The 24,759-nt window shown below is 46.1% G+C and overlaps 3 protein-coding genes and 2 long non-coding RNA genes across 7 annotated transcripts; 2 read left to right on the top strand and 3 right to left on the bottom strand.

The window, feature by feature from the left end:
- Positions 1 to 33: 33 nt before the first annotated feature.
- Positions 34 to 6,906, bottom strand: mmp19 (matrix metallopeptidase 19). Its single transcript, XM_086168553.1, has 9 exons — positions 6,774 to 6,906; positions 6,565 to 6,650; positions 6,330 to 6,460; positions 3,573 to 3,779; positions 3,229 to 3,474; positions 2,335 to 2,457; positions 1,563 to 1,727; positions 1,345 to 1,472; positions 34 to 1,253 (listed from the first exon to the last, which is right to left on the bottom strand). The coding sequence occupies exons 1-9, from the start codon at positions 6,858 to 6,860 to the stop codon at positions 1,029 to 1,031; spliced, it is 1,398 nt and encodes a 465-aa protein (XP_086024679.1). The 5' UTR covers positions 6,861 to 6,906; the 3' UTR covers positions 34 to 1,028.
- Positions 1,692 to 8,051, top strand: LOC147221802 (uncharacterized). 3 transcript variants are annotated; one of them, XR_015107783.1, is made up of 5 exons: positions 1,692 to 1,735; positions 6,591 to 6,644; positions 6,725 to 6,919; positions 7,012 to 7,100; positions 7,184 to 8,051. It is a non-coding gene; the product is annotated as an uncharacterized LOC147221802 (long non-coding RNA). The 3 variants fall into 3 exon arrangements; XR_015107784.1 differs by having other exon boundaries at positions 7,012 to 7,329; positions 7,565 to 7,640; XR_015107782.1 differs by having other exon boundaries at positions 7,012 to 8,051.
- A 2,482-nt stretch (positions 8,052 to 10,533) lies between these two features.
- Positions 10,534 to 17,621, bottom strand: suox (sulfite oxidase). Its single transcript, XM_086168131.1, has 6 exons — positions 17,561 to 17,621; positions 15,927 to 16,061; positions 15,310 to 15,380; positions 14,905 to 15,082; positions 13,497 to 13,760; positions 10,534 to 12,821 (listed from the first exon to the last, which is right to left on the bottom strand). The coding sequence occupies exons 3-6, from the start codon at positions 15,366 to 15,368 to the stop codon at positions 11,598 to 11,600; spliced, it is 1,725 nt and encodes a 574-aa protein (XP_086024257.1). The 5' UTR covers positions 15,369 to 15,380; positions 15,927 to 16,061; positions 17,561 to 17,621; the 3' UTR covers positions 10,534 to 11,597.
- Positions 17,622 to 17,990: 369 nt separating this feature from the next.
- On the top strand, positions 17,991 to 22,429 carry LOC147221800 (uncharacterized). The gene is made up of 3 exons (XR_015107759.1): positions 17,991 to 18,294; positions 18,417 to 18,443; positions 22,191 to 22,429. It is a non-coding gene; the product is annotated as an uncharacterized LOC147221800 (long non-coding RNA).
- On the bottom strand, positions 18,883 to 24,520 carry mcrs1 (microspherule protein 1). The gene is made up of 14 exons (XM_086168132.1): positions 24,328 to 24,520; positions 23,594 to 23,739; positions 23,369 to 23,507; positions 23,109 to 23,273; positions 22,888 to 22,997; positions 22,691 to 22,799; positions 22,436 to 22,574; positions 21,651 to 21,726; positions 21,485 to 21,513; positions 20,064 to 20,156; positions 19,847 to 19,929; positions 19,664 to 19,751; positions 19,391 to 19,518; positions 18,883 to 19,299 (listed from the first exon to the last, which is right to left on the bottom strand). The coding sequence occupies exons 2-14, from the start codon at positions 23,737 to 23,739 to the stop codon at positions 19,213 to 19,215; spliced, it is 1,392 nt and encodes a 463-aa protein (XP_086024258.1). The 5' UTR covers positions 24,328 to 24,520; the 3' UTR covers positions 18,883 to 19,212.
- Positions 24,521 to 24,759: the final 239 nt, after the last annotated feature.

Here is a 24,759-nt window from a genome sequence, read left to right as displayed (position 1 = left end):
ATTTTACACATCGCACAGAGAACGTGGCCGAGATGCATGCAAAAAGCATGTTTATTCATTCGTAGGTTTTCTTTGTTTTCAAGATGATTCTGCTTTCGGTTCTTTTAGGTCTGCGGGAACATCTAGTTGTCACCTGAGCCTGTACGCAGGTGTTGATAGAAATATCCACGTTAAGTCAATAAATGTGTTTGATACAAAAACGGCTTCCACTTGTTTCTCACATTAGTCGCACTGTTTGTCTTTTTGGCTCCTAGCAACACTGGCAGCTTTACTCACTAGAATTTTCATTGGCAATAAAGAGGTCAGGGGAAGGATTTCCTGCTCTGCAATTGGTCGCGGTTACTTGTGCATAACAGAAGTGTGTGTGTGTGTGTGTGTGTGTGTGTGTGTGTGTGTGTGTGTGTGTGTGTGTGTGTGTGTGTGTGTGTGTGTGTGTGTGTGTGTGCGCACGTGTGAGCGTGCATGAACGTGTATGTGTGAATGTGTATGTCAGACTAACAATTCAGGACAAACCGGCCTTTCATTGCTTTTGATGGCAGACACTGGCCTGCAGAAGCAACTTTGCTTCACTGTGTTGTTCGGCAACGACACGGTTGCAAGAATTATTTAAAATTTCATTTAAAAAAAAAACAAAGGGACAAACCAGTGTGAGTCATACATCAGATAAGGTAAGAATTCTGTATCAGGCGTCGGTTAAACAACCTGACAAAGTGAGCAGGAAGCGCGCACTCCCTCTATCATGTTGCATCTTACTGAGTGACACATAATCAAACACATGTGTGAGAGAAAAACAGGCCTCCCTTGATTTCTCCCTGAGATCATACAAAAACTGACATAATTCCCTCAGTCATAAAAACATTTCTTTGGAGGTCGCTGGCGTCCGGTCCAGGGATCGCTCGAATGTAACAACACCCGTGGTCGCGTCTGTCATTTCCCCAAATGTCTGCACCGGAGGTTGTGCGGTTGTTGGCGCCCGGCAGAACGGCACGTCCACCGTTAGCCGCTGCCGCCCCCCGATGGTCGAAGCCTCAGCATCGCATCCAGCGTTCCTTCTTGCTCAGCGGGTAGCCTTTGTCCGCCCTCAGCTGCTCATTCACGCGCCAGTAGTCGTCCCCCTTGAAGAAGAAGATCTTCCCGTTGGTCCATGTGAGGGCCGCGTCGATGCCGGATGGCACGCCGGTGAAGAGCATGCTGAGCGGTCTGGCCGTTAAGCTGTTGTATTTTAGCTCGTCCCACTGCCAGAACTCCGAACCCTGTCAGCAAAGGAGCCAAAATATTGCGACTGAGAAACAACCTTTCCGCGGGGATCGGCGAGGCGATCCGATCGGTTCGGCCCCGACGTACTTTGATAAAGATCAGCTTCTTGTTCCTCTCCAAGTACAAGGCCGCATCGATGCTGCGTGGGATGCGTTGGACGTGTTTGGGATAGCCAAAATCCAGCGTGAACCTGGAGTACCTCCACACTTGGCTGCCTGTCAACGGGCGCATCGCAGACACGTGCACACATTTATTTTCAGACGCAGTGGCAGAGCGGAACGCGGCGGCTGGTCGAGTCGCTGTACCTTTAAAGAAGTAAGTCTTGTCGGTCCTGGGAGAGTGAACAGCTGCAGTCAAGTTTCCAGGGACTCTCCTCCACAGTCTGCTAATCTTTATGGGTTTGTTGTGTCCCAGATCCGAGATGGTCCACACGTAATCCCCGCTGAAAGCAAACACTTTCCTCCACGGTCCTGAAACAGTGAGTAACAAAGTCTCTGTGAGATGTTTAGTGGACGATTTTTGGGCCTGAAAATCTTTGGCGTGTTCTGTGCTTCCCGCTGACGCGTGTCTATGCAAATCGTCACGGCTGTCGCCGAATCATCACGCCAACAAGTCAGGAAACCATCACTGCAAAAACAAGTCTTCTTCTGATGACTCTTCAGGTGAACCTTCATTCTCAGAAACGTTGCATTCGTCAATCACAAATGTTCCCAATGTGAGTTTGCATTTTCTGTATTTTCACAAACTCTTAAGAGTCATCTCAGTCAGAGCAGTGTAAGCTCTAATCGGAGGAGGGTCAAACGTCCATGCTTTTGGGGGTTTGTCCAACGACACTAACGGCACAAATCTAGTAAATACCCACACTTTTACATATATATTTCTATGAATTCTATTTTCAACCTGGAATCCAGGAGAACAGTTTTTTATATTGCTGTGCCCAACAACAGCTATTGCCCATTGAACAGACGTTTTACCATCACCCGGGTGTTTCCCAGAGTAAATACGCTACAGTATTGATTGATTGATCAAACATTTTTTCTGCTTCCGGTGCATTGGACCGTCTGGGTGTTGTCTTACCCAACATGATGGCGTCCAGGCGGGCTGTGCACGGGTCGGGGACGCTCCCGGCCTCGGGGCTGGCCTCCGAAGGGTCGACACTCTCTGAGGTCGGAGCGGCGAAAGAGCCAGTGACGGGTTTGCCTGTGAAACAGGGACGTTAAAACCCATGTTGGTTCCCAGCCATTTGTAGAATACTACATACAAAACACCAGAAATGCAAGAGAAATGAGAGAATATCTGAGAGAACAGTGTACGTATAAAAGACAAAACATTGCTATTCACACAAGTAGCTCGGTATTTGATTGTGATGCGAGTGAAACCAGCCGGTGAAGACAAGGACAAGACCTTTAAATAATGGTCATATCTGATTCAAGAAATATGCAATGCACATTGCACAATGCACAAATTATGCACATGCAAACAGGCCCAACATACTTTTTTGGAGTGATTCCCCCTGCGCCTAGATCTAAAGTTCAGTGAAACACAAATCAGACAGAAATATCTTAAAATCTGCATATAATGTAGGATTAAAAAAAATAAAGGAAAAAAGAAAAACCTGACGTTAAGATCCACGTCAGAGAGAAACGGCTTGAACAACTACATTCACAAAAATATTGTAAAAATATAAAACACGGCATCCTTTGAGAACAATTTGTTTTAAAAATATATTCATTGTCGGGTCCCAAATGTCATTATAGTGCTGTGCCCAACAACAGCTATTGCCCATTGAACAGATGTTTTACCATCACCCGGGTGTTTCCCAGAGTAAATACACTACAGTATTGATCCGGCGTATAATAAGCTGGAAACAAACACAGGCTCTTGTGTCGCGGCTGCTTTGGTTTGGGACTCATCAAAAATCTTCGAAGAACAATCTTGATCACGACACGACGACGGCCATCCTTCGCTCACCGTACAAAGCCTGGACGCCTCGCACGTCATCTGAATGCAGTCTGAAGTTGGGGCGGTAACCGTAGTGGACCGGCGCCATCAGAGCGCTCCGGAATTGAGAGTGACCCAAACCCAGAGCGTGGCCAATTTCATGGGCAGCCACAATACGCAGATTAGTGCCATAATATGTCCCTTCGGTCCAGATCTCGTCCTCATCAAAATGGACAATACCGGATTCCGGTGGCTCAGCGTGAGCCAGCACGTGACCTGCGGACACAAACGGCAGAGGGTGCGTGTTGTCGGAGGCCCCGGAGCGATGGGAAAAATAAATAAATGTCTGTCGAGACAAAAGAAAATGGACGAACCCGGGCCATCGAATGGGCAGTAGCCTTCTTTTTCATGGAAGGAAATCTTTATGTCCGCCCTTCCACGGTCCACCTCGCTGAAGGTCAACGGGGCCGCTTCACTCCAGTAGTCGAAGGCCGAGCGTACGGCTGCCTCCACCTCGGCCCTCTTCATATCCGGCGTATAATTGTAGATGCGATACGTCAGATTTTTCTTTCTCCAGCGACCTGGAAGAGCGACACATCGTGTCTGACGAGGGTTCGACCGAGATCCTTTGAGGGAGAGAAAGAATCTGACCGAAACCAGGAGAGCAGAGGAGCGGCGACTGATGACCTCGACAACGACCTTTGTCATTAAGACATAACAGCAACACTGTGTTTTCTGGTAAAATCAATAAATACTATAAAAGTTTACAGCTCAATATTACAGGTGAGATCTGTCATGCGTGACATCACTTGATATCTATTTTACTTCAAATACTGTTAAGATGCCAATGATGCCAATGTCATGTTGTTTTCAATCTCAAATCGTTCACCAAAAGCAAATCTTGGCTCCATCAAAGACGCTCCTTCATTCCAGCATCAGGAATGATTTCTTCCAAGGAATGCAGCCTCAGGAGGGCAGCGTCTCTGAGATGAACGCAGAAGGTCGCGTCGGTCAAGGCACCCGCCGTAAAACTTGTGCCAAAACCAAACGTGAGAATCGAAACTCATACCGGATCAGTGAAAGCCCTGGTTAACAACAACTGCCATCTGTGCCGATGACCTTCAGGGTACCAGTGGAAATTGGTCTGCTGTGTTTAGAGGAAGGAGAGGAGGAAGGCGTCTTCGGAAGAGAAGAGGAAGGACGAGAGCCCGGGACTGAGAGGAGGGACTTTGAATATTGAGATGATGACAGGAAAAGCTAAAGAGTTGGACAACATGGTGGCGGAGATACTGTGTGTCCAGGAGACTTAGTGGACAGGTAGTAAGGCGAGAAGCTTAGGAGCAGTTTTCACACTGTAGAAATGGAGTAGGAGTTATCTTGAAGGAGTTTGTTAGGAATGTTCTGGAGGTGAAGCGTGCCAGAGAGACTTTTTGAGTTTGGAAGTGGAAACAAGAGGTGCAATATTGTCAGTGGGTATGACCTACAGGTGGGGTTTGCATTAGAGGACAAGGAGAAGTTCTGGAATGTGCTAGATGAAGTGATGCAGAATATCTCCAAAGAAGAGAGAGTGGTCATTGGTGCAGACTTCAATAGTGAAGGCAACAGAGGGGATGAAGAAGTGATGGGCAGATTTGGTATACAGGATAGGAACGCAGAAGCACAGGTGGTGGTAGAATTTGCAAAAAGGATGGGAAAATGATTTATGGGGAAACAGAGAAATCGAGGGATGGAAAGGATGTACAACAGGTCAGGGTGACTATGGATAGATGGAAGCTGTCAATACATTGACCATACAGGACCAGAGAGGTCAATGTATTGACAGCTTCTAAAAGAGTGATGGGAATATGGAACAAGTACTTTGAAGAGATGGAAAATGAAGAAAATGAAAGCAAGGGATGGGTGATTATGGTTGATTATGGACCACAAAGTAGCAGAGAAGGTGAAGCGAGGAGGGCACTGAAGAGGATGGAGAGTGGAAAGGCAGTTGGTCCTGATGATATACCTGTGGAGGTGTGGAAGTGTCTAGGAGAGACAGTGGTAGAATAGGAATAGAGAAGAAGCGTGATGGTGCCCATTTTTAAGAATAAAGGGGATGTGCAGAATTGCAGCAACTATAGAGGGATAAAGTGGATAAGCCATACTATGATGTTATGGGAAAGAGCAGTGGAATCTAGAACAAGAGCAGAAGTCAGTGTTTGTGAACAGCAGTATGGCTTCATACCTAAGAAGAGTACTACAGATGCAGTATTTGCTTTGAGAATGCTGGTAGAGAAGTTCAGAGAAGGCCATGGGGAGCTGCATTGTGCCTTTGCAGACTGAGAAAGATCATACGACTGGGTTGTATGAGGAAGTCTGGAGTGGCAGAGAAGTATGTTAGACTGGTGCAGGACATGTATGCTCGCTTTGAGACACCGGTACGGTGTGCTGTAGGGGTAACAGAGAAGTTCAAGGGGGAGGTGGGACTCCATCAGGGATCAGCTCTGAGCTCCTTCTTGTTTACAGTGGTGATGGACAGGCTAACAGATGAGGTTAGACAGGAACCTCCATGGACCATGATTTTTGAAAGCCTGTTTAGGGAAAAGAACTATTGCTTCCAAGGATTTTTTTTGATTATTTGTCTGTCTGTCAACAGTCTCACGATAATGTTTTGTTTTGTTTTGTTTTTTCTTTGTCAAATTCTGGAAATGCAGAATTCGGCTTAGTTGTAACACAACTGCATCTAACAGACTGACTTTGGACGCCAACACCTCCGACATGACCGAATGCTGTCGGAGGAGAAAGAACTGTCTGCCTCCGCTTAGCTGTTCCAATTTATCAAAGTGTGTTGCAATTTTATGCTTGTGGCGCACTAATCCATGATGTACTGTTAATGATAGTAGTATAAGTGAAACGTTGATCCTTGTGATAATCAAATAAACAGCGGGTGTGTCAGTGAAGAGCATATCCCTTTAAATTAGTATTGGTAACTCAATACGAGTCTCCCACAGTATTGTTACATTGCATATGTCAGATCAGACAAGTGGTGATCTTAATAATGTATTAGCATACATTTTATTAGTTATTTTAACACAGTTATTAGAAAGATCAGGGAAAAAATATTGGGCAGCGGTTGCAGACAGTTCCAGACTCACCCAGCACTCTGAATTTGTGGTGTTTGCTATTGAAGGGGTCTGCCAAGCCACAGCGAGGCTGCCTCATCACCTCCAGCGTGGCTTCGCCCAACTCGCCGCTAGGGGGCAGATCATTCACCCTCTGGAAGACTCTGGAGACAAAAATATCATTTGGAAAAATAAGACCTCCCCTCTTCCCACTCTGTCCTAAGAACCTTCTTGCGGCCGGGTTTTCTCTTTGTTTTCCATTATTTACTTGAGTGCTTCGATGATTTCCTCCAGGTGCCGCGGATCCTGGGGGTCGGCGGGGTCACTCAGATAGCCGTACTTCTCTAGGTAAGCCTGTGAAAGGTGGAGAAAACGCAGTGAGCAGTAAAATCGCACCACTTTGGTGAACATGTACATTTCTCACACAGAAACTTCAGCGTGAGCGTCCGCGGGACCGACCGCCGGGCGCCGCCTCACCTTCGCTTCCTCCAGTTCGGGCCAGTGCACCGGAGAGCCGCCGCAACCCAGCAGCAGTAGCAGCAACAGCGGCCCCGCATTCCCCATGTCTACGGACTGACCCAGATACCCAGACACCCAGATACCCGGCGCCGGGAGCAAACCAGGTACTCGCTGCAGACTGCCGCTTCCACGGAGCTCCCGCGGCTTATATCCCCGGCCGGCGCATGAGTCAGACCCCAGATGATCCATCTCCTAGGAACTGGCTGTTGACGGAGAGCCAAAACACGCCTGATGTTCAAACTGTGCGGAGAGAGAGGGGCGGGACGCGACCCAAACAGATCCCAGGTTGTGGTGGAAGCCCCTCTGGAAGCTTCCGGCTCCAAAGCAATTTTTGATGTGTCAGCGTTAAACTCTTTCTGCGCTCACAGCCGGAACCTCTGGTGGATTCAGGCCGCTCTCCTGCAGGAACCGGAGCCGGATCCGCCCGGACCAAGACCCGGCTCTCAGCAGAGTCCGGCAGTTACACTTCTTTTAAAAACCCTCCCGTGGGAGTGAAGTCAGAAAGCACACAAAAGTAAATTCTTGTGGTTGAATATGTAATTTCACTCCTTGTTCTGCTACTCCCGCTGCCGTACATTACATCGTATCATTCCCCCATGGTGCCATCACACTGTTCAAATCAACATCTGCACGCCACGCCAACATACTCAACATTCCTGACATGTCTAGACTTCACCCTTATTATATCATAAGTCATTATTATATCCGTGTGTACGTGTGGATATGAATTCATCTCATTGTATCCGTAGGTTTACTCCTGTGCCATGTTTGGATCCAACTGACCGCCATCTATCTACAGTATCCATCCATCCATCCATCCATCCACCCATCCATCCATCCACCCATCCATCCATCTAGATACTCAGGCTGTCCTCTTTTTGATCCACTAAACCTACATGGGGAAAAAGAGCGCTGTAAAATGATAGTAATAATTAGCATTATCATCAGCAAACTTGATCTATATTGTAGCGAGTCACGAATGTTGGGTTTATGTTGATGCATGTTTTCTGTGTGATTTTGGGGTTGCAGGGAATTTTGTGGGAGAGGTTTGGGGTGCAAGGAATTATGTGTTTTTTTACCTGGAATTGAGGAGGAAGTTATTTGTATCGCCGGCTCGTGTGGCGTGACTGTGGCCGACAACAGCTATCGCTTATAAAACTGACGTTTACCGTCCAGCGTGTGTTTTCCCCGATTAAAATGCTACAATATTATAAACGATCAGACAATAATGTATTAAAGCCAGTCTGTCGTCCTGTTTGTGTATGAGCCATTTATTCATGCCAAATTTAAACCTATATATCTGAACTTCCATTTCTGCTCTCTAATTTTTGTCAGGTCGTCAGCCTTGGGAAGACGGTCCGACCGCTGTGTTATTTTACGTTGTACATCTCGACGAATCACTGAGGTCACTTCAGTTCAGTCGCTTCGCGCAGCATCTTTTGTGTGAGGAAGTGTTCCTTTTTTTTTAACAGGTCAGTTAATCGACTAAAACAGCTTTGCCCGAAGTGTCCTTGACTTGATCTACACGTTTCTCAATCAAATTTGACACGTATGCACATTTCTGCCGATTGTGACAGAATTCTACGACATTGAATACGGAGCGAATGTAAGAATACGTTTCACAATTTTGAAACTCATTCCTGTAAACAAGGACTGTGTTTGAGCCGCAGGTTGACAGCTGGGTTCCAGATGTGTGGTCACGTCAAAGAGGAAAAGAAAATAACTTCAAGGGTTGTCTTCACTGGTTTTTCATTTTCTGTGCTTCCAGGCAGGCTTATTATTGCATATTTTCCATGAATGAATATTAAAAATAGCACATCCTGTTGCCATCTTGTGTGTTATCAATAATTGGGCAGGTATGAGTTTTTAATCTAATTTTGATTTTCTTTTCATTTCTTTTTTTGAGTCTGGCCCCTGACACTTTTCAAGAAGGTAAACATCCAGGCCGTGTTTCAATCCAGACCTTGCAGCCTCTGTCTTCTCTTTCAGGGTAGAAACAAACACTTCGTCCCATTGGTTCTCCGTGTGGCGTCAGCGTGATGCAGGTCTCTGCGGTCGAATGAGACGAACCGGCCGTCAACTTCCGCCTGCAGTCCTGTGCCTGTTTAAACTCGTCCCAGTCGGGAGTTTTTGAAAAACTAGTAAAAAAAAGACTGCCCTCTGCATTGGTCCGTTGCTCCAAACCATTATCATTTATGTGCTCGCCAAAACACAGGGTGTTGTTTTAGTCATTTATGACTCAGACGGATCTGGAACAAAAGAACATAAAACACATAAAAATAAACACACAACTCTCCAGAGATATGGATGCAGAGTTTTCAACATGTGGGAAATACAACTTAATCTGTTTTAAGTCAAGAGTAATAATGAGTCACTTGTATTGAGAAATCACATGTAGTGGAGAAAAGAAAGACCGGTGCTCCTCGGAGTCACTTGGCAAGTCATTTCTGATGATCCTATCGGTTTGAAAGACACTAGTGTTTCTTTTTTTCTAAAGCCGGAAATAAAAAATAACCTCAGTGTAGATAAGCCGATAAGTTCTCTTATATACCATTTCTGTTATGTTCTGGAGCTTTGTAGTCACAGGGAGGGTCTGTCACAGTTGTATTTTGAAGATCTGGGATGGAATAGTCGCACAACTTAGAGTTACTTTTCATCCAAAAATGAAAAAGATGACTTCCTTGGTCCGACGATAAAAACAAACCCACACTCACCCGAAATGATCTTTGTGTTACTCAAGCTACCGCACGACCTCTGCATTGCTACTGCTTCCTCCTGAGTGGACTACACCCCACAGATACTCTTTAAGAGCAATTAAAACTGCCGGTATAAAACTGTCTGGAACTTACCTTGAGACGTTTTCCTGCTAGGAGTCTTTTTCTGATTTTTCGGGGGACCAACCCATGACTTGCATTCTGTCCCATCTCTCTTTTTTGCTGTTGTCCCCCGCTGATGCTCATTCAGCCAGATTCTCTGGTGATCCGCCTGAGTCAGCTTACTGGCAGGTTCCCTTGGGCTCGTATTCAGGACTATGAATTGCAGCTGAGAGGAAGCTGGTTAATGTGGTGGTTAAAATCTTACATGACGCGCCCGGTGTGGAGAGAAGGATGGGTGACTAAATGCATGGTCTGATGTCTTACGAGCCCAGATGTGAGTGCGGATGACCTTTGACAGAGGTCTTCCTTGCAGGCTATTCATATCTTCCCCTCAGGGTTCAAGCGTCCCTCAAATGGATGCATTTGTCAAAGTGTGTTTGAAAGCTACTCTCAAAAACCAGACATTCGGTCTTTTTTTCAGACTTTTTAAAAGCCGGGAATGTATCACCGGCATGTGAGTGCAGCTTTCTGTTATTTATGTCAGTCTCGCTCTTGACGTCAAAATCTGCGGTGGATCTTTCCAGAAATCACAGTGAGCATCAGAATGCCAGGAAGGAGATGAGCAGCTCCTGGATTTTTCAATCTACAAATGTACAGGTGGAGTTTCAGTTCTCAAGCACATCATTTGTACGTGAGCTCAGTGTGTCGACATCCCCCGTTTGGCCAAAGCCAGAAATGAATCAGTTGTATGTATTTTTTGAACAAATACTGTACTATTTACTATACTATAGTAGATACCAAAATTGCAACACTGAAATAAATAATACCAACTGGACAACTAGGTGTTGTGAAAAAAACACATAACAAACCAGTGAAAAAAAAAACAAATATCCATGTGCAACTTTAACAGTGTCAGCAGAGAAGGAGCATCATTTATTCATCTTTCTTATGATGACATGCATGTTTACAGATAACCATGATCCGTGATGAGCTGCTATCTGACCAGCATGACATCTTGAACTCACTCATAGGTCAGTGCAACTGAAATTATCAACAATCTCTCAAAAGCCATTTAAGTAAGAGGGTTTGTTATGATTGTTCAGGTTGAAACTGGGCACAAAAAGAAGGGATGTTATTTAAAGTCAATGAACGTCTTACCCAAGTGGGCGGCCTGTCTCCCATTTTATTGATCCACTTCCAACGATCCATCCTTTTCACAAAGCCTTCCCTTTACAGCCTGATCATATCTTTGCAAATACAGTAAAAACAAAACCTGCAATAAATCAGCTGAAAACTCTCAAGAAATTCAGTAAAAGAAACCCAAAAAAAAGTGATAGAGGTGAGCTGAAAATGAGAAATGACAGAACTTGCAGTAAAGCATTTTTAAAAGACAGGAACGAAACAACTTCTTTTACACACCTGCTCAAATTCTGTACTTCAGACCCACCGGTCTGTCTTTCAGTACTGAAGAAGACACTGACACTTCGGTCTTCAAATGGCCTCGTGAATATTACAATATGCCTTTTTTAAAATATCATGCGCATTTGTCTGCCCTGCCAGATAACCGGGAAGAAAATTCTAGGATTCCGAGAGGAGAGACGCCCCACACCGCAAGCGGCCTTCGGATTATATATCTGTTTAGCATTAAAAGCACATCAAACCGCAGTGACCGACTTTGCATCCATCTTCAGCGTTAATGGCAAATACAAAAATAAATACATTCTTTTCTACAAATCTCAAATATTCAGAATTACCTGATGCTGCACAGTTTACCTGAATTAAGACAAGTGTAAGAAAATCCACACTCCAAAAATGGACATGTTGAGGTTTGGTACTTTGACAGTCTTCATGAGTCTTGGCAGAAAAGATCCAACTCTCAGAATACATTAAATAATACGTCAAAAACATCATTATGACACTGCGTCGAACCGAGCAGCGCTCTGCATCAGCGCGCATATTTTAAAGTCTAGTCCTCATCCTCATCCTCATGGATCTTCACCGTCACTCTGTGCCAGGCATTACTCAACACTCCTCTCAGATTCCAGATGGGAGGACCCGTGTCCGGCTGCATGTTGTAACTGTTGTCTACCGCCTTGCAAACTATTTCTAGCTGCTGAGCCTCTGGAGGAAGAGGAGCTGTGATTTCCCACAGCTTCCAGGCCCAGGCTCTACCAGGGGGAGGAGAAGGTTCAGGAGGTTGTCCCTTCTCACTGTTCCTCAGCTGGGCCACCAGCCACGTCTCGCCGCCGTCCAGGGACACGTCGACGCGGATCACTTCTCTTCCTCCGCCGCTCCAGGCGTAGCCCTTCACCGTCACCTCCGCCTCACTGCGGTCCACCACGGCGCCGTCCGCCGGCGTGGTGATGGCGGACTGGACGGGAAGCTCCTGGATGGCGGGAGCCGACTTGAAGTCCACCGTGTCCCAGTCGGTCGTCGGGGAGAAGCCCTTGTAGTCGTTCTGCTGCCAGTGGCTGCCGCTCTCCTCGCCGCTCACGATGATCTTACCGAGCCATTTGACGTTGCGGGCCCCGACGGTGCCCGGGACCACCACCCGCACGGGGAAGCCGTGGTCGGCCGGGAGTTCCTCGCCGTTCATTTCATAAGCCAGTAACACGTCGCCTTCCTCGCTGAATGCTTTGTTGAAAGGTATGGAGGCGCCGTACGTCGTCCCCGTCACGTCTCTGTCCAGCCCTTCGAACTGAACGTGCCGGGCCCATCGGGCCACATCTGGCGTGTAACCGGCCGCCAAGAGTACGTCACGGAGCCGGGCGCCGCTCCAAGTGGCATTGCTGATGGCGGCGATTCCCCAGTTCAGTCCTTTCACCTGCTTGACCTTATTCATCTCAGAGCGGCGGTTACCCGCACACTGCAGCGTGGCGGTGACGGTGTGCTTGGGGAATCGGGACTTCAGCTCTCCTAAAGAGAGCGTCAACCCTCCGCCGGGAAGCCCCTCCACTTTTAGCTCGTACGAAGCAACGTCCACACGAGGGACGGGCAAGTGGTTCCTTTTGAAAAAGAACGCGGAGGGGGTGATATAGCTGTCGGACAGGATTGCGGGGGGCGGCTCGGCGTTGAAAGGCTTGAGGCTGTTGATGTGCAGCACGGGATGGCGCTCAGGGTCAGATGCATAGGGATCAGATGATGCAACAGTTTTCTGCTTCTTCATGTCTTCTTCTCTCAACTCACCCACCTTCAATTGACCGCAGACACACACAGTTGCCATCAGACCACACGGGACGAGACAAAATCCCGCCCTTTCCTTTCTGCCTTTCGGCAAAGCTGCAGGAGGGCTTATCTAATGGCTCTCTTGTGAAAAATTTAAAATGGACAACATAAACACAGATATGACCTCGATCCAACACAGCTCACACACTGCCATTGGCCGTCACACACAGTGGATATAACAAGCTAAGCCTGTATGTTCGCTCATCTTTGGGAGGGAGAAAAAAAAAAAAAAGGATTTCTTTGTGTGTGTGGGGGGGGTGTTCTTAAATTGATGTTTGCAGTAAACAAAGGTGCTGTTGTTTAGGATACATGCTGCACGTGTGCATAGGATTGCAAGATTATAAAAACACAGACGGCTGTCTTTTTCCGCTCTAGGATGATCAGCTGTCGCTGTAGCAGGCCCACGTGAAGCTTGTGAGTGTGAAAAGGTGAATCTGAGTCTTTCAAATTTGGAAAAAAAAATGTTTGAACTTCTATTTATCCTTTTGATAAAACTCTGCACACATTTTTTGGGATGCCTGCACATTTCTGGCTTGTTGTAAATATTGCTTTGTAGAGATGCAACTTACTACTTGCTAGAAATTTCTTTCTCAATCAGCTAAAATATTTTCAAAGGTGAAACTTTTTTCCTCACTCTCACCTTATATTCTGAGAGGATCTCCAGCACGTGCTCCTGGTTGTGGACAGCATACAAGGCCCAGAAGGGCTCCAGAGCCCCGCCGGCAGCCAGTAAGATTTTATCCCCCCCGGGGTGCATGTTCACAAACTCAGTGATGTCGTAGACGCCGCCTCTGTAGGTGACCCACACGCCGTCTTCCAGGGAGCGGTGCTTTGCAACCTCCTCCTGGCTGAAGACTGGCTGAGTAAGGGGCTTTTCAGCGGTGTGGACTTCAACCTGCTCTGCCTTCAATAGACAGATAAGACACAAACTCATTAGTTTGGGGGTTCACAGGGGGATAGCTTAAGAATGGTGAAAAAAACAATGAATGCATTAACCCACAATCATATTCATGATTAAGTTAATGACAATTTTTAATGCACGATGATTCAAAATCCAACAATTCCACCCATGATGCTGCTTGGCGCTCCAACATTATCCAGCGGCAGAAGTAAGCTGATCAAAATGAGTAACTCGAAACAACAAGGCGACCCTATCGACGGGAAGTTTGAGGGAAAAGAAAACAGATGGGGTCATCGACTGACACGAAGCAGCCCTTTGCACTCGGGAGTTTTCATTCCACCAAATCCACCTTTAGCTTAAAGTACCGCATCAACGCCAAGCAGACGTCAGCTGGGGATTCCTCTGAAAAGGATTATAAGCTCGTGACACCCGGCTCGCGCCACACACTCACGCGCTGTCAGGGCCGAGTTGGTGGACGAGTTAGTCATTTCAGCAGCCGGCTAAAACAGGGCAACATTAATATAGATATTTGTTTGATTTAAGAAAAAAATCAATAAAATGCTTAGTAAATATAATGTGGTTTGTAGGTTTTATTGATTTATATTTTAAGTTTGCAGTCTGCCCCGGGAAAATGACACATAATTGATAATGACTGGGTATAAATTACCAGTAACCTAAATCAGCCCATAGCAGCCCTGTCATTAATCTAATTTAAAAATAAATCTCTCTATCTAGAAGTCTATTTGTACGTGTTGATATAATAAAAGAAACAAAATGTAGACCGTGGTTATTTTCCAACTTCTTCCCGAAGAATTATTTGGGGGTTAATCCAGTTGTGAGATCAAATAGTTATTGCATAGTTTTAAAAATCCTATTTTGGTCACAGTTTCAAAATCTAAATTTGAAATGTAGACACTCATTAATATGTATGAATGCAATCATTGGGTTTTCTTCCAAATTTGTTGAACACTTTAAGGAAATTAAAGCATGAAAAATGTGAGAAAATGCAAAATGCCGTGGAGCTGAGAAGCACTAGATGGTGCTAATTTGACATTGTCCTCACGACAGCAGATTAATGTTTACAGTGTCTTTATCATTCCATGCATATAAACATCTGTCATGGAAGGACTGAAAATCAGTTTCGAACCTCGTGGCGATGAAGACCATAAGCCAGTACAGCTCCTGATCCAGCCAGCAGTCCTGCCAGGAGCTGCCTCCAGCTGGGACTGTGGGTCTGATGGCTCCATCCATGTCTGTCACTGCCGCCGCTCCACAAACGAACCACACATGAGGCCGCAGCCGGTGCGTTTCGATATCGATGATATCTGAACACATCGGACAAACTCAGGGGCAGATAAAGCTGCGGTCGACAAATCTTGCCTGTATCTCGGTTCAGTCTGAAATCGTGATTTATCGCTATGGTCCAAAATAACAGCATCAAGAGGGAATAGAGCGACGACAAACAATTTCTGCGATTACACTACATTAACGCGTTCTTTCCTGGTCACACGGTGCAGTAAATACCAGTTGACCGATCAAACGGTAAACCTACCTCTGGAACTTTAGATGTCCAAACAAAGCTAGACATTGGCAGCGTCTGAGAGTCAGCATGGCACTGATTTTCTGTGGGGACATTTAATGAGGAAAAAATATTTTAGCGGTACATTCAAAGAATGGTAAAAATGTGCTAAAAAAAGACAAGCAATGAACTGCTATCTGACAAAATAACTTAAAATAGGTCTAGACCAGGCTCGATATTACCAAAAACATTTCTCACTACACCTTCCTCATCAACGCTATCGACATCATTATTTTTTTCATTACGACTAATAAAACGTGAAGCATTTTTCAACATCCAATTCCCAAAATGCTTCACAGGCAGCCCTTGTTCAAGGCAATCCATGCAGACATGACTGTTACAAAATGGCAGCGTGACTCTGGATCATGGAGCGAGAGTATAAACAAGATAATATCGGAATAAAGGCGAGGACTCAGCGTCAGGCCTGCTGAATGTTGGCCTGCTGTCAGAGTTGTTTGGGAACGCAGAGTCTGTTTCCAGAGGACTCGGGAAATGGTAAACACATCGGCGATAGCAACCCCCAGACTACATATTCTTAAAGGGGCTGTTTGAAGATTTTGCCTGCTTTTGTTGCTCTGTGTACGGCTCACAGTTAACTGCTCTCCTTCTTGTGCAAGCTCTCCTCCTCCCAGACTGGCCAACCAGCGCTTCCGTACGCCTTCAAACGCAGCGAGCCGGCAGCGGCGAGTGGACGGCGGCTCGCGGGGCTGAGTCTGTCCTTGCTCCTAAGTTGTAAAGTCAAAGTCAACTTTACTGTCAATACTGCCGTACGCTCACACATACAGAGCATTGAAATAGCATTACTCTAAGACCCACGGTGCAAACCTACAAAAAAATTGTAAAAGTTTGTCACAGAGAAAAATGAACAGCGACAAGTTATACTGAGGTAGATGTGGATAGGTTTGATTTTTAAAGTGACAGAAGTGCAAACGTGCAGTTGCAAAACAGTGCTAGCAGTGTGAAAGTGCAGCGGCATCAACAGTTTTACCTGCAGTTTGTCATTGGAGTGAATGAGTCAGTGAGACCATGGAAGAGGTCTAAGGGCAGGAACTTGATGTGTGTGTGTGTGTGTGTGAGAGAGAGTGAGAGAGAGAGAGAGGGTGAGCCAGGAGAGGTGAGGGGTTGTTGAAATAATACATTTCGTTACAGTTTATAGGAAAGTGAACTTGTGTAGTCTTTACCGAGGGGAAACTGCAGCTTGTCATTGCTGATCGCATCCAAGACAAGAGAGGTCTTATTTTAAGTGAAACCACGGCCATGATGAAAAAACATCATTCAAAATGAACAGGACGTACAGATCATACAAAGAACACCTATTTGAATATCGCAACTATGACTATGACTGTATATAATGGGGGGGGGGGGGGGGTGATTTAAAAAGTGAAGAGAGTAAGAAACCGATGACCTACCGATTGTCCAGTCCGTGTATTTATCATTATTTAACAGAAACATGTGATCAGACAGGACCGTGTTCTAGATCAATCACGCCCAGAAGTTTGCGCAGCAGGAAAACACAATATGACAGAAAATGTTCCGATCCAGGAGTGGAATAATTTGGAGGAACACGGCGGGTCCCTCCGAGGAGGCGGCGGCATCTCCCGCTGCCGCGGTCCCCCACACGCCGGTGAGCCGGTCAAGGCCACGGCGGCGTCCGTCCCCGGCATCCGCCCCCGGATCACCGCTCGGGAGGTCATCGTGTGTCCGCCGGCCTCGTCCAGATCGTTTGCTCGCTTCTTCTGGCTTCTTCGATCCGCTCGCCCGGTGAGGCTTTCCGTTCAACCGAGCGATGCGAGGAGAGAGCGCGTATTAGCGCAGTGACTCGTACGGTCAGGCAACCCTCCGTGCCCCGGTAGAAGCCGCGGCTCCTCCGGTCACCGCCCGAGCCGAACGACGGAGTTAAGCAGCTGGCGGCTTCGGCGGACAAAGTCGGATATCATTTGTCGGGCGTTTGGTTTGGTGAGACCCGAGTATGAACCGTACCCCTCTTCCGTTCCGGGTGAAGGAAGGCTCACCGAGCTGTCCGCGCACCGAGCCGGTGTCTTAGCTCAGCCTGGAGCTAGCGGCGCAGCGCGGCGCCGGCCGAATCCCCGGGCGTCCCGGCGCCCGCGGGTCCTCCTACCCGGCGCCCGCGGGTCGTCCCGGAGGCTAACCTCAGCTAACACCGCCGGAGTTAGCTACTGCCATCCCGCGCCTCTCGCCCTCACACCCGCACGGGTACGCGTACACGTCGGTCGTGAGGCAGCAGCACCGGGGCCCAGCCAGATTCATGTTTCTCTTTCCCTCGCTGGTCTCTCTGAACGGGCGACAAACAACTCACGTCTGCGGGTCTCGGCCGGGGGTCTCAGTCGCTGGGGCTCAGCCGCCGGGGTCTCGGCCGGCGGGGCTCCGGGCTCGGCTCGACTCGGCTGGACTCGGCTCAACTCGGCTCAACTCGGCTGGGGTTGGCTCGGCTGGGCTCGGTTAGGTTCGATTCGGCTGGACTCGGCCCGACTCGGCTGGGCTCGGCTCTCTCTCGGCTCGGCTTTTGTGTCCTTGGGGTCTCGCGTGTGTCCTGGTGCGCGTGTCGACGCTGGCGCAGCAGTGGGAGGCGCACGAGGCGCCCGTGGTAGAGCGCATGGAGGTAAACGCGCGCGCGCGCGACGCCAGCAGCTGACGTTTCGTCCTTTCCGAGACGGGGATTTGACGCCCATCGGCCTTTTCAAAATATAAACATGGCGAGGGTCACACCGTGTAATACCGTGGCTCTTCCACGGAGAAGAAACACCTAACGGCGGCTATAACCGTCCCGGGTTGCGCAGGTGCAATTATCATCATCATCACCATCATCATCGTTATGCCGATGCAGAAGGAGGGGAGTGAGAACAAATGGATGGTTGTTCTTCACTTTGGTTTCCGACCCGCTGCAAAAAAAAAACAGCGGCTGCGAAACGTTACAGGAACAGAGCGTCGGCGTCAAAAGTAGGTTTTTCTCTAAAAATGACTTTCTACACTCGGTACAGAAAACACTTAGTGGTAAATAGTTATATACAGTGGAGGCAAAGTTACCATTCACTTTCAACTCGCGTTTTGTTGACCGTCAGGTTCCACCCACAGTCCGGCTTTTTAAGGTAAATGCTTTGAGGACTTCTGAAATACAAACATGGTGCACCGTGAATATTTCACATGAAATACAGTAAGGAACGGCCACTTTTCACCCACGTTTGAACTGATAATCCACACCAGTGTCTTAAGATTAACCTCGTCGGTATACAAAATATGACTTTATCCCAAAAATTGCGGCAGACTTGTGTTCACGGTTTTCAGTCAAGAGTGGCGACGGAAGATGACATAAGAGTATATCTTCCACTCTGAGCGCGAATGCTGAATTTCACTGGACTTTGCTGTATGTTTCTAGCTTCACGCTCAGGATCAAACAATCCTGACCAAATCCACGAATGCAAATAACTGCATGTAGCTTTGCCTTATGTGAATCACCTGCCTTCTCAAGTCCAAATGAGGAATGTAAAGATGCATCTGGGCAATGGAACTGCAGAGAGAACTTCAGAATCCTGTGTGTATACAAGTTTATTATTTAGAAAAGGCTTTACTACAGATATTAAATACAATTTAAGGATAAAACTGAGGTGGGGAGTGAAGGCTCTCCCGTAGGAAGGCCTTAAACAACAGGGTGGAAAACCTCTGAACACCACATTTGGGTTTCGGGGTACACGATTTTACTGTAGCAAGTTAAAAATCCATTTTCCAGGTTAACCCGGAGTGCGAACTGGGGCAAGACCGCTGCGCTCGGCAACAGGGGTGATGGCGGCAGCTCAATGATGCACGGACTGACTTCAGATGAGTGACAGCGCGTTAATTCTCCAGCGAGGCCGCTCGCGTTCACTGCTGCGTCATCTTGGCAGCTTCAGCTTTTATTAGCGAGATAAGTTCCAGGTTGATAAGAAAAACAAAGCGAAGGCCTGCAATCTGAGGAGAGGAACACAGCATATCAGAGACCGCTCAACAAACAAGAAGGATTAGAATGAAAAGAGCTCCCGCAGGCGTCTCCTCCACACACCTCCACCACCGAGTTGTTGTTCAGCTTCCATTTGTTACCCGACAGGACCGGTCGGCCGTCTATATAGATGGGCCGTCTGCCTTCATTGGCGATGAAGAAGTCTCCGTTATTCTTCAGTTTAATAATTCCTTCGACATTGAAAGCAGGGTCAGTTTTTGAAGCGATGCTCATATTATGACATCACTGACGGTCCGCATCGTCGCAGGTCATAGGAATGAAAATATATACAAAGGTTTATATCATGTTTCCTATTTTAAAATGGGCTTTAATCACCTTGTTTCCTCGATATTTTCCAGGCAGGTCCCTCTAGTGACAGATCGACATCTATCTGTTTGTCCTTGGTCGCCCTGCCTAACGTGATCTGTGTTCAGGATGAGCAGCATCAGAATGACATGGACAAACAAGCCACAAGTAGGCCGCTCCTCTCCACGTATCACGCCTAGAACAATAACTTACCTCCCGAGACCGCATGAGGTAGCGCACCATTCGTCCTCGAAGCGCCGCCAGGGTCTGGTTGTCAAAGTCGGGCATACTCATCCCTGGTGTAAAGGACCAACCAAAAGATAAACAGCACCGCCCAGAAAAAAGCCAAGGTCCACAAAACAAACAAGCAAACAAACAAACAAACAAACAAACAAACAAACCAACGGTTGGTGAGAGAAGATTTGTATACCTGTGATACTGTCCACAAGAACCTGCCACCGGGGCAGCTCCTGCTCTAACTGTCTAATCTCCCTTTTCTGGTGCCGATCAGAAATCATCAGCTCTGGGGAAAAGAAAAAAACAAGTCTCAATAATTCATGTCACAAAAAATCCAATGTGGAAGGGGGCCCTCTGGGAAATGGCAGGGCATATTGACAGTACAATAATGAATATAAAACCAAACAAATCCCTAATTTTTCTTAAATTAGAGATCAGAAATTGATCAACCTAGACATTCCGATCAAAACAACACAAGGAACGCAAACATCTCATTAGCCACAGACAATAATGGAAAAGGCTGAACAAACCGCTTTTCTTATACTTTGCAATAAAACCAGACAGTCCAAGACTGTAACGGAAGACAACTACAGTCATTGTAGACACACGTCTGAGAAATGTCTGCAAAGGCTTGGGATCTCCCTACATTGACATCAGGAGAACTTGGTGACAAACAACTGTGGTGATTGAAGAATACTGAAAGAATACTAAAAGTGTAACCAGACAGAAGACAGACAGACAGAGAGAGAGAGAGGCAAACAATTATATTTTCTCAGGAAACTTTTTGCATAGGAGATCCAAGAAAACTAAAAAAAAAAAGGATATATAAAAAAATATTAGGACATTAAAAATAAAAGATAATAATAAAATGTCATCGATGGAGAATATTACATCCATACCTGGTGTTATGAATGTCACATTTTCATATTTCATCTAAATACAGTTGGAATTATTGTTATATACTCGCTACCACTGGAAATAATTAGATGTGGTTCTGTCTTCAATAGCTAGCGCATTAAATATAAGGGAAGGGATTGCATTATTTTTGTCCTGAACTCAAAATTTTTGTTGGCCCAGGATTTCTTAAAAAGAAAAAAAAATTGAAAAAGAGAAAAGCAGCCATAAAGGTCAGCCTTTTTGATTATAGCCATCATTTAAAATCTGTGTGAGGCCTTGGAAGGGCACATCAGGTAATTTCTCTATAATCAACTGTTCCAACTTGCCTTAACAATAGAAAAGCCCACAATTGCATCAGTTCTTTCAATAGTCAGTATGGGCTTGGTCCAATTATTGTCCAGAAGAAAAGGAACAGGAAAGAGAACGGATTGCAGAAACAAGGCAAAAGTAAATATTTAACTGCCTGCTCTATATAGACTGTACCCACATGTCACCATAACAGGTGGGCACAGTCTCTACAAAGAAATAGAGAGGGCTGAAAATAGCCTTGATTCAATTTAAAAGATTATTTATCAAGAAGAGTTCTGTATAGCAGACAACTCCAATACAGGTCCAGTGAACTGTAGGAGACAATCAAAGGTCCTGGCCACAACTTGAGTGAACGCTTTTGTCCGAGAAATTTGTGAAATATAAAAGTTGTATAGGGTTGTTTCTTACCATGTTCCAAAACCTCATCTCTGCTCTCCCTGCATGTGAACAAACAAGACAAATTGACTGCTGTCAGTTGGCAGACACACGAAGAAGACAGAAATGACTGTATTATCCTTTGAAATGTATTTATACTTGACAGCAGAAAAACATCTAAAGGGAAAAAATGTCTTACTTCAATTTGACGTCGTCAACCATCTGCTCGGCATCAGAGAAGTTAAGGACTTGTTCACCTTTAGGGAGGGGTTGGACTGGAAAACCAAATATCAAGATCTTTATCTGACATAATCAAACCAAGGCATTTCTAATGCAACCCTGACAATGTTCATGCTGTATGTTCCCCTGCAGTTGACAAGACTTTAGGGAAATAGCATCAGATGAAAATCTTTATTGTACAAACGTACTGTACAGTGAAAAAACACACGAGCCGCAGTGATACTTGTACTTATATTTGTAATTACATTAAATGACACTGTTGATATGATTCCACACCACTTACGTTTAACTATAATTATTCACCTGCCAAACTCGAAAGCTAACCACATTCATGCTTTGCATTTGTCAATTCCGAAGCCTGCATGCGGCCACTGTCTATCTTTGGTCACATTTTTACTGCGCTCATAGCGACAAAATAAGGCACCATAAATGATAAGTGAATGTATCGTTATTGCCTCTTGTGTCTTATCTGCTCCGTGTCATGTGGGTGTGATTGCAGAGGGGAGCTGAGCATCAGCGAACTGACAGAAGGCAGACAGAGGAGCGTGACTGTCGCATATCCAATGAAAAATCCTCCGGGAGCAAAATAAACTTATCCCTGCAATTTAGGTTTGTTAAGCAAATGGGATTTTTCTCTTTTGATTTGACCCTCTACAATTTGTAAACAGCCCCCCTTTCAACAAGCACCATTGTTTTTTTTTTTAGAATGAAAAAACTAAAGTGAAAAATAAGACGTTAACTCACCACTCTGGTCGTCCAGCAGGTAATACTGCTTTAGAAGCTGCCAGTGTACAAGCAAGCTTTTGGGGGTGCGGGACTGGTGAAAGACACAGGGATGTTTGTTCAGGAGCTCCTGGAAAACATCTAGTTTGGGCTGACTGGTCTGTTTGATGACAAAGAAACACTTGTTAATTAAATATAGAGATGTCAATTTTTCCCGAGACTATAATACACATGTAACCAAAGATGAATTCCACGTGAATATAGGCATTCGCTTACTGAACCAATCTTAGCCAGCAGTGCCTCCTCAGCCTGACTGAAGAGGGCTTTGCTTTGGATCGCTGCTATCGCTTCTGGGTGAAGCTGGCGCATAGCCTGCCATGCCAACCTGTGCACACAGCCAATACATAGGGAGCTCATCAACATGCCGATCCGGACAAACCAACAGGGTTAATTGCTGCCTCCGGGTCCCTTACTTTGAGATGACTGGATCATAGAGTAGCGCGTACCACCTCTCTTTAATTTCCCGTAACGTGAAACGACAGCTGAACTTGACCCCCAGGTGGACAGATGTGAGGTCTGTGGTCTGGGCCAAAATATAAATGCAAGGGTGGTGAAACTCACAATGGTGCAACAGCGCTACGTCCTCAACGAGTCCCTGAAGTCATTATGGATATTTAACTCTTGTGCAACTCACTTGCAACACTGCGTTTATAAGCAGCAGGTCATCAGTAGGTTTCCAGCGGCCCAGGTCTTTTGTAATATGGAGGGGCTGCTTGCTTTTCTTCATTCTTTTGGTAATAGGAGCAGGGTTTATCACCATAGTGAGAGGTGGTGTCAAAGCTGTTCCCGACTTTGTCACCTGACAATGTTACATCAAGAAACACTATCAATCTATAAATCCCCCGCGAGATTTGCCTCGATAGGGCAGTGTGAACATTTTATGATCTCGTATACCTTTTTTTTCTCACTGGATGAAGGTTCACTTCCTGAGCAGCGGACGGGTTCTATAAGTGGCGGACCTTTAACCCGACTGGATGACTTGACAAGGCTACTTTCAACAAGCTCATCATCAAACTTCTTCCTCTTTATTGATCTGAATAATTGTATGCGACAATGTCAACAAATGTTCTTCGTTCTTTATCACAACACTCTCTAACAACATACAGTAATGCATCAGACCTTGAGGAACTTCGGCGTTTGGGGACTCCACTTCCAAATGCTTGCGTTGGTGTCATTTTCACATCCTTTACACCAAGTGACTCTTCATCCTCAGACCGGCTCTGGGCACCCATTGGCGCGCCAACCACGGGGTCACCTGCTTGCATCTGCTCAGGTACACAAAAACACATCACACAATCACTTGCCTTCAGAGAACGAAGAAGAATTGAGAAGATTTTAGTTATTTCAAGAATTGTTCAGGGTCACAGCGACCAAAAGCACAGCCCTTCAACTTCTTGCAGGGTGGTAACTACAATTTCAAAGAAGGAATGGTGGTAGAGTTTGGGGCTATTGAGTTGCACGTCATCTCTGCTCAACTTCACAAAAAAAGAAAAACAAAACTACAACAACCGTCAAACGATATGGCGCTAACATTTGCTGTGAATGTTGCATCGGAAGAGGGCAGGCTACTACACATACTATGACTGCGCCTTTTGTTTACATGCAACGCCAACGACAGGGCGTTAACGGCTAACGTGAATTTGTGGAGCTCGGCGTGAACGTGGGCTCAGGCTGTTGCGTGCAAGACAACTTTGGAAGACAAAGCTTGTCACTTTGGTTCACTTCTGAAATGCAGTCGATTACATCGGTATTCTGCTGGCTAATCGGTATTAGCCTAGCCAAACGCGTCTTGCAAACAGAGCTATCGGTTAGCTCAAGCGGTCCATAGTTGTTGGCACTCTCTCTCGACTCACCGCTCCGTATTATTCTCTCAATTGTGGTATTAAATCCGTTAATCCAGCGTTGAATAGTTTACATATGCCGTGTATCAACATCACATTAGCTATTAGTTCTGGCTGGGTTTTCTAGCGACATGGCTAACTGTGTAAACCGATTAGCATTAGCCTCCTCTGGTGTTCTGTTTCTTTTTGTGTGAGGCAGCGTCACAGTCAGGAAGTAGCGTCGGTGTTCGCTACTGCCACCTGCTGGACCGGAGGACAGCGTGTATTTTCCCCCTCTGTACACAAGAAAGATTGGTATTATGAGACAGGCTGTAAGTGTTTGAAGCAGCCTTTTATCCATGTATTTGTTTAAGTCGCGTAAACTGTTATCTTTTTTACAACATGTTTCATACTGTAAAGTGAAAGAAGCTGAAATCACATTTTTTATCCAGTGAATGTCAGAGT

The sequence above is a fragment of the Fistularia commersonii genome, chromosome 21, assembly GCF_037954325.1.
Source record: "Fistularia commersonii isolate RoL2024-O1a breed Wild chromosome 21, RoL_Fcom_v1.0, whole genome shotgun sequence".
Classification (NCBI taxonomy): Eukaryota; Metazoa; Chordata; class Actinopteri; order Syngnathiformes; family Fistulariidae; genus Fistularia; species Fistularia commersonii.
Note: the sequence above shows the minus strand (reverse complement) of the source record. Positions and strands in the feature narration are given on the sequence as shown.

Bases quoted from the DNA above. Each gene is read 5' to 3' on its own strand.
- mmp19 (XM_086168553.1), bottom strand. From the start codon at position 6,860: ATGGGGAATGCGGGGCCGCTGTTGCTGCTACTGCTGCTGGGTTGCGGC. The intron at 6,651-6,773 runs GTGAGGCGGCGC...CACCTTTCACAG, and splicing joins CCGAACTGGAGGAAGCGAAG to GCTTACCTAGAGAAGTACGG. The intron at 1,254-1,344 runs GTACGTCGGGGC...CTTTGCTGACAG, and splicing joins AGAAGCTGATCTTTATCAAA to GGTTCGGAGTTCTGGCAGTG.
- suox (XM_086168131.1), bottom strand. From the start codon at position 15,368: ATGCTGACTCTCAGACGCTGCCAATGTCTAGCTTTGTTTGGACATCTA. The intron at 13,761-14,904 runs GTTCGAAACTGA...TGTCTATTGAAG, and splicing joins ATGGTCTTCATCGCCACGAG to GCAGAGCAGGTTGAAGTCCA. The intron at 12,822-13,496 runs GTGAGAGTGAGG...GGTCAATTGAAG, and splicing joins AGATCCTCTCAGAATATAAG to GTGGGTGAGTTGAGAGAAGA.
- mcrs1 (XM_086168132.1), bottom strand. From the start codon at position 23,739: ATGCAAGCAGGTGACCCCGTGGTTGGCGCGCCAATGGGTGCCCAGAGC. The intron at 22,800-22,887 runs GTAAGGGACCCG...CTGTGTGCACAG, and splicing joins TATGATCCAGTCATCTCAAA to GTTGGCATGGCAGGCTATGC. The intron at 21,727-22,435 runs GTGAGTTAACGT...TTGGTTTTCCAG, and splicing joins CCTGCTGGACGACCAGAGTG to TCCAACCCCTCCCTAAAGGT.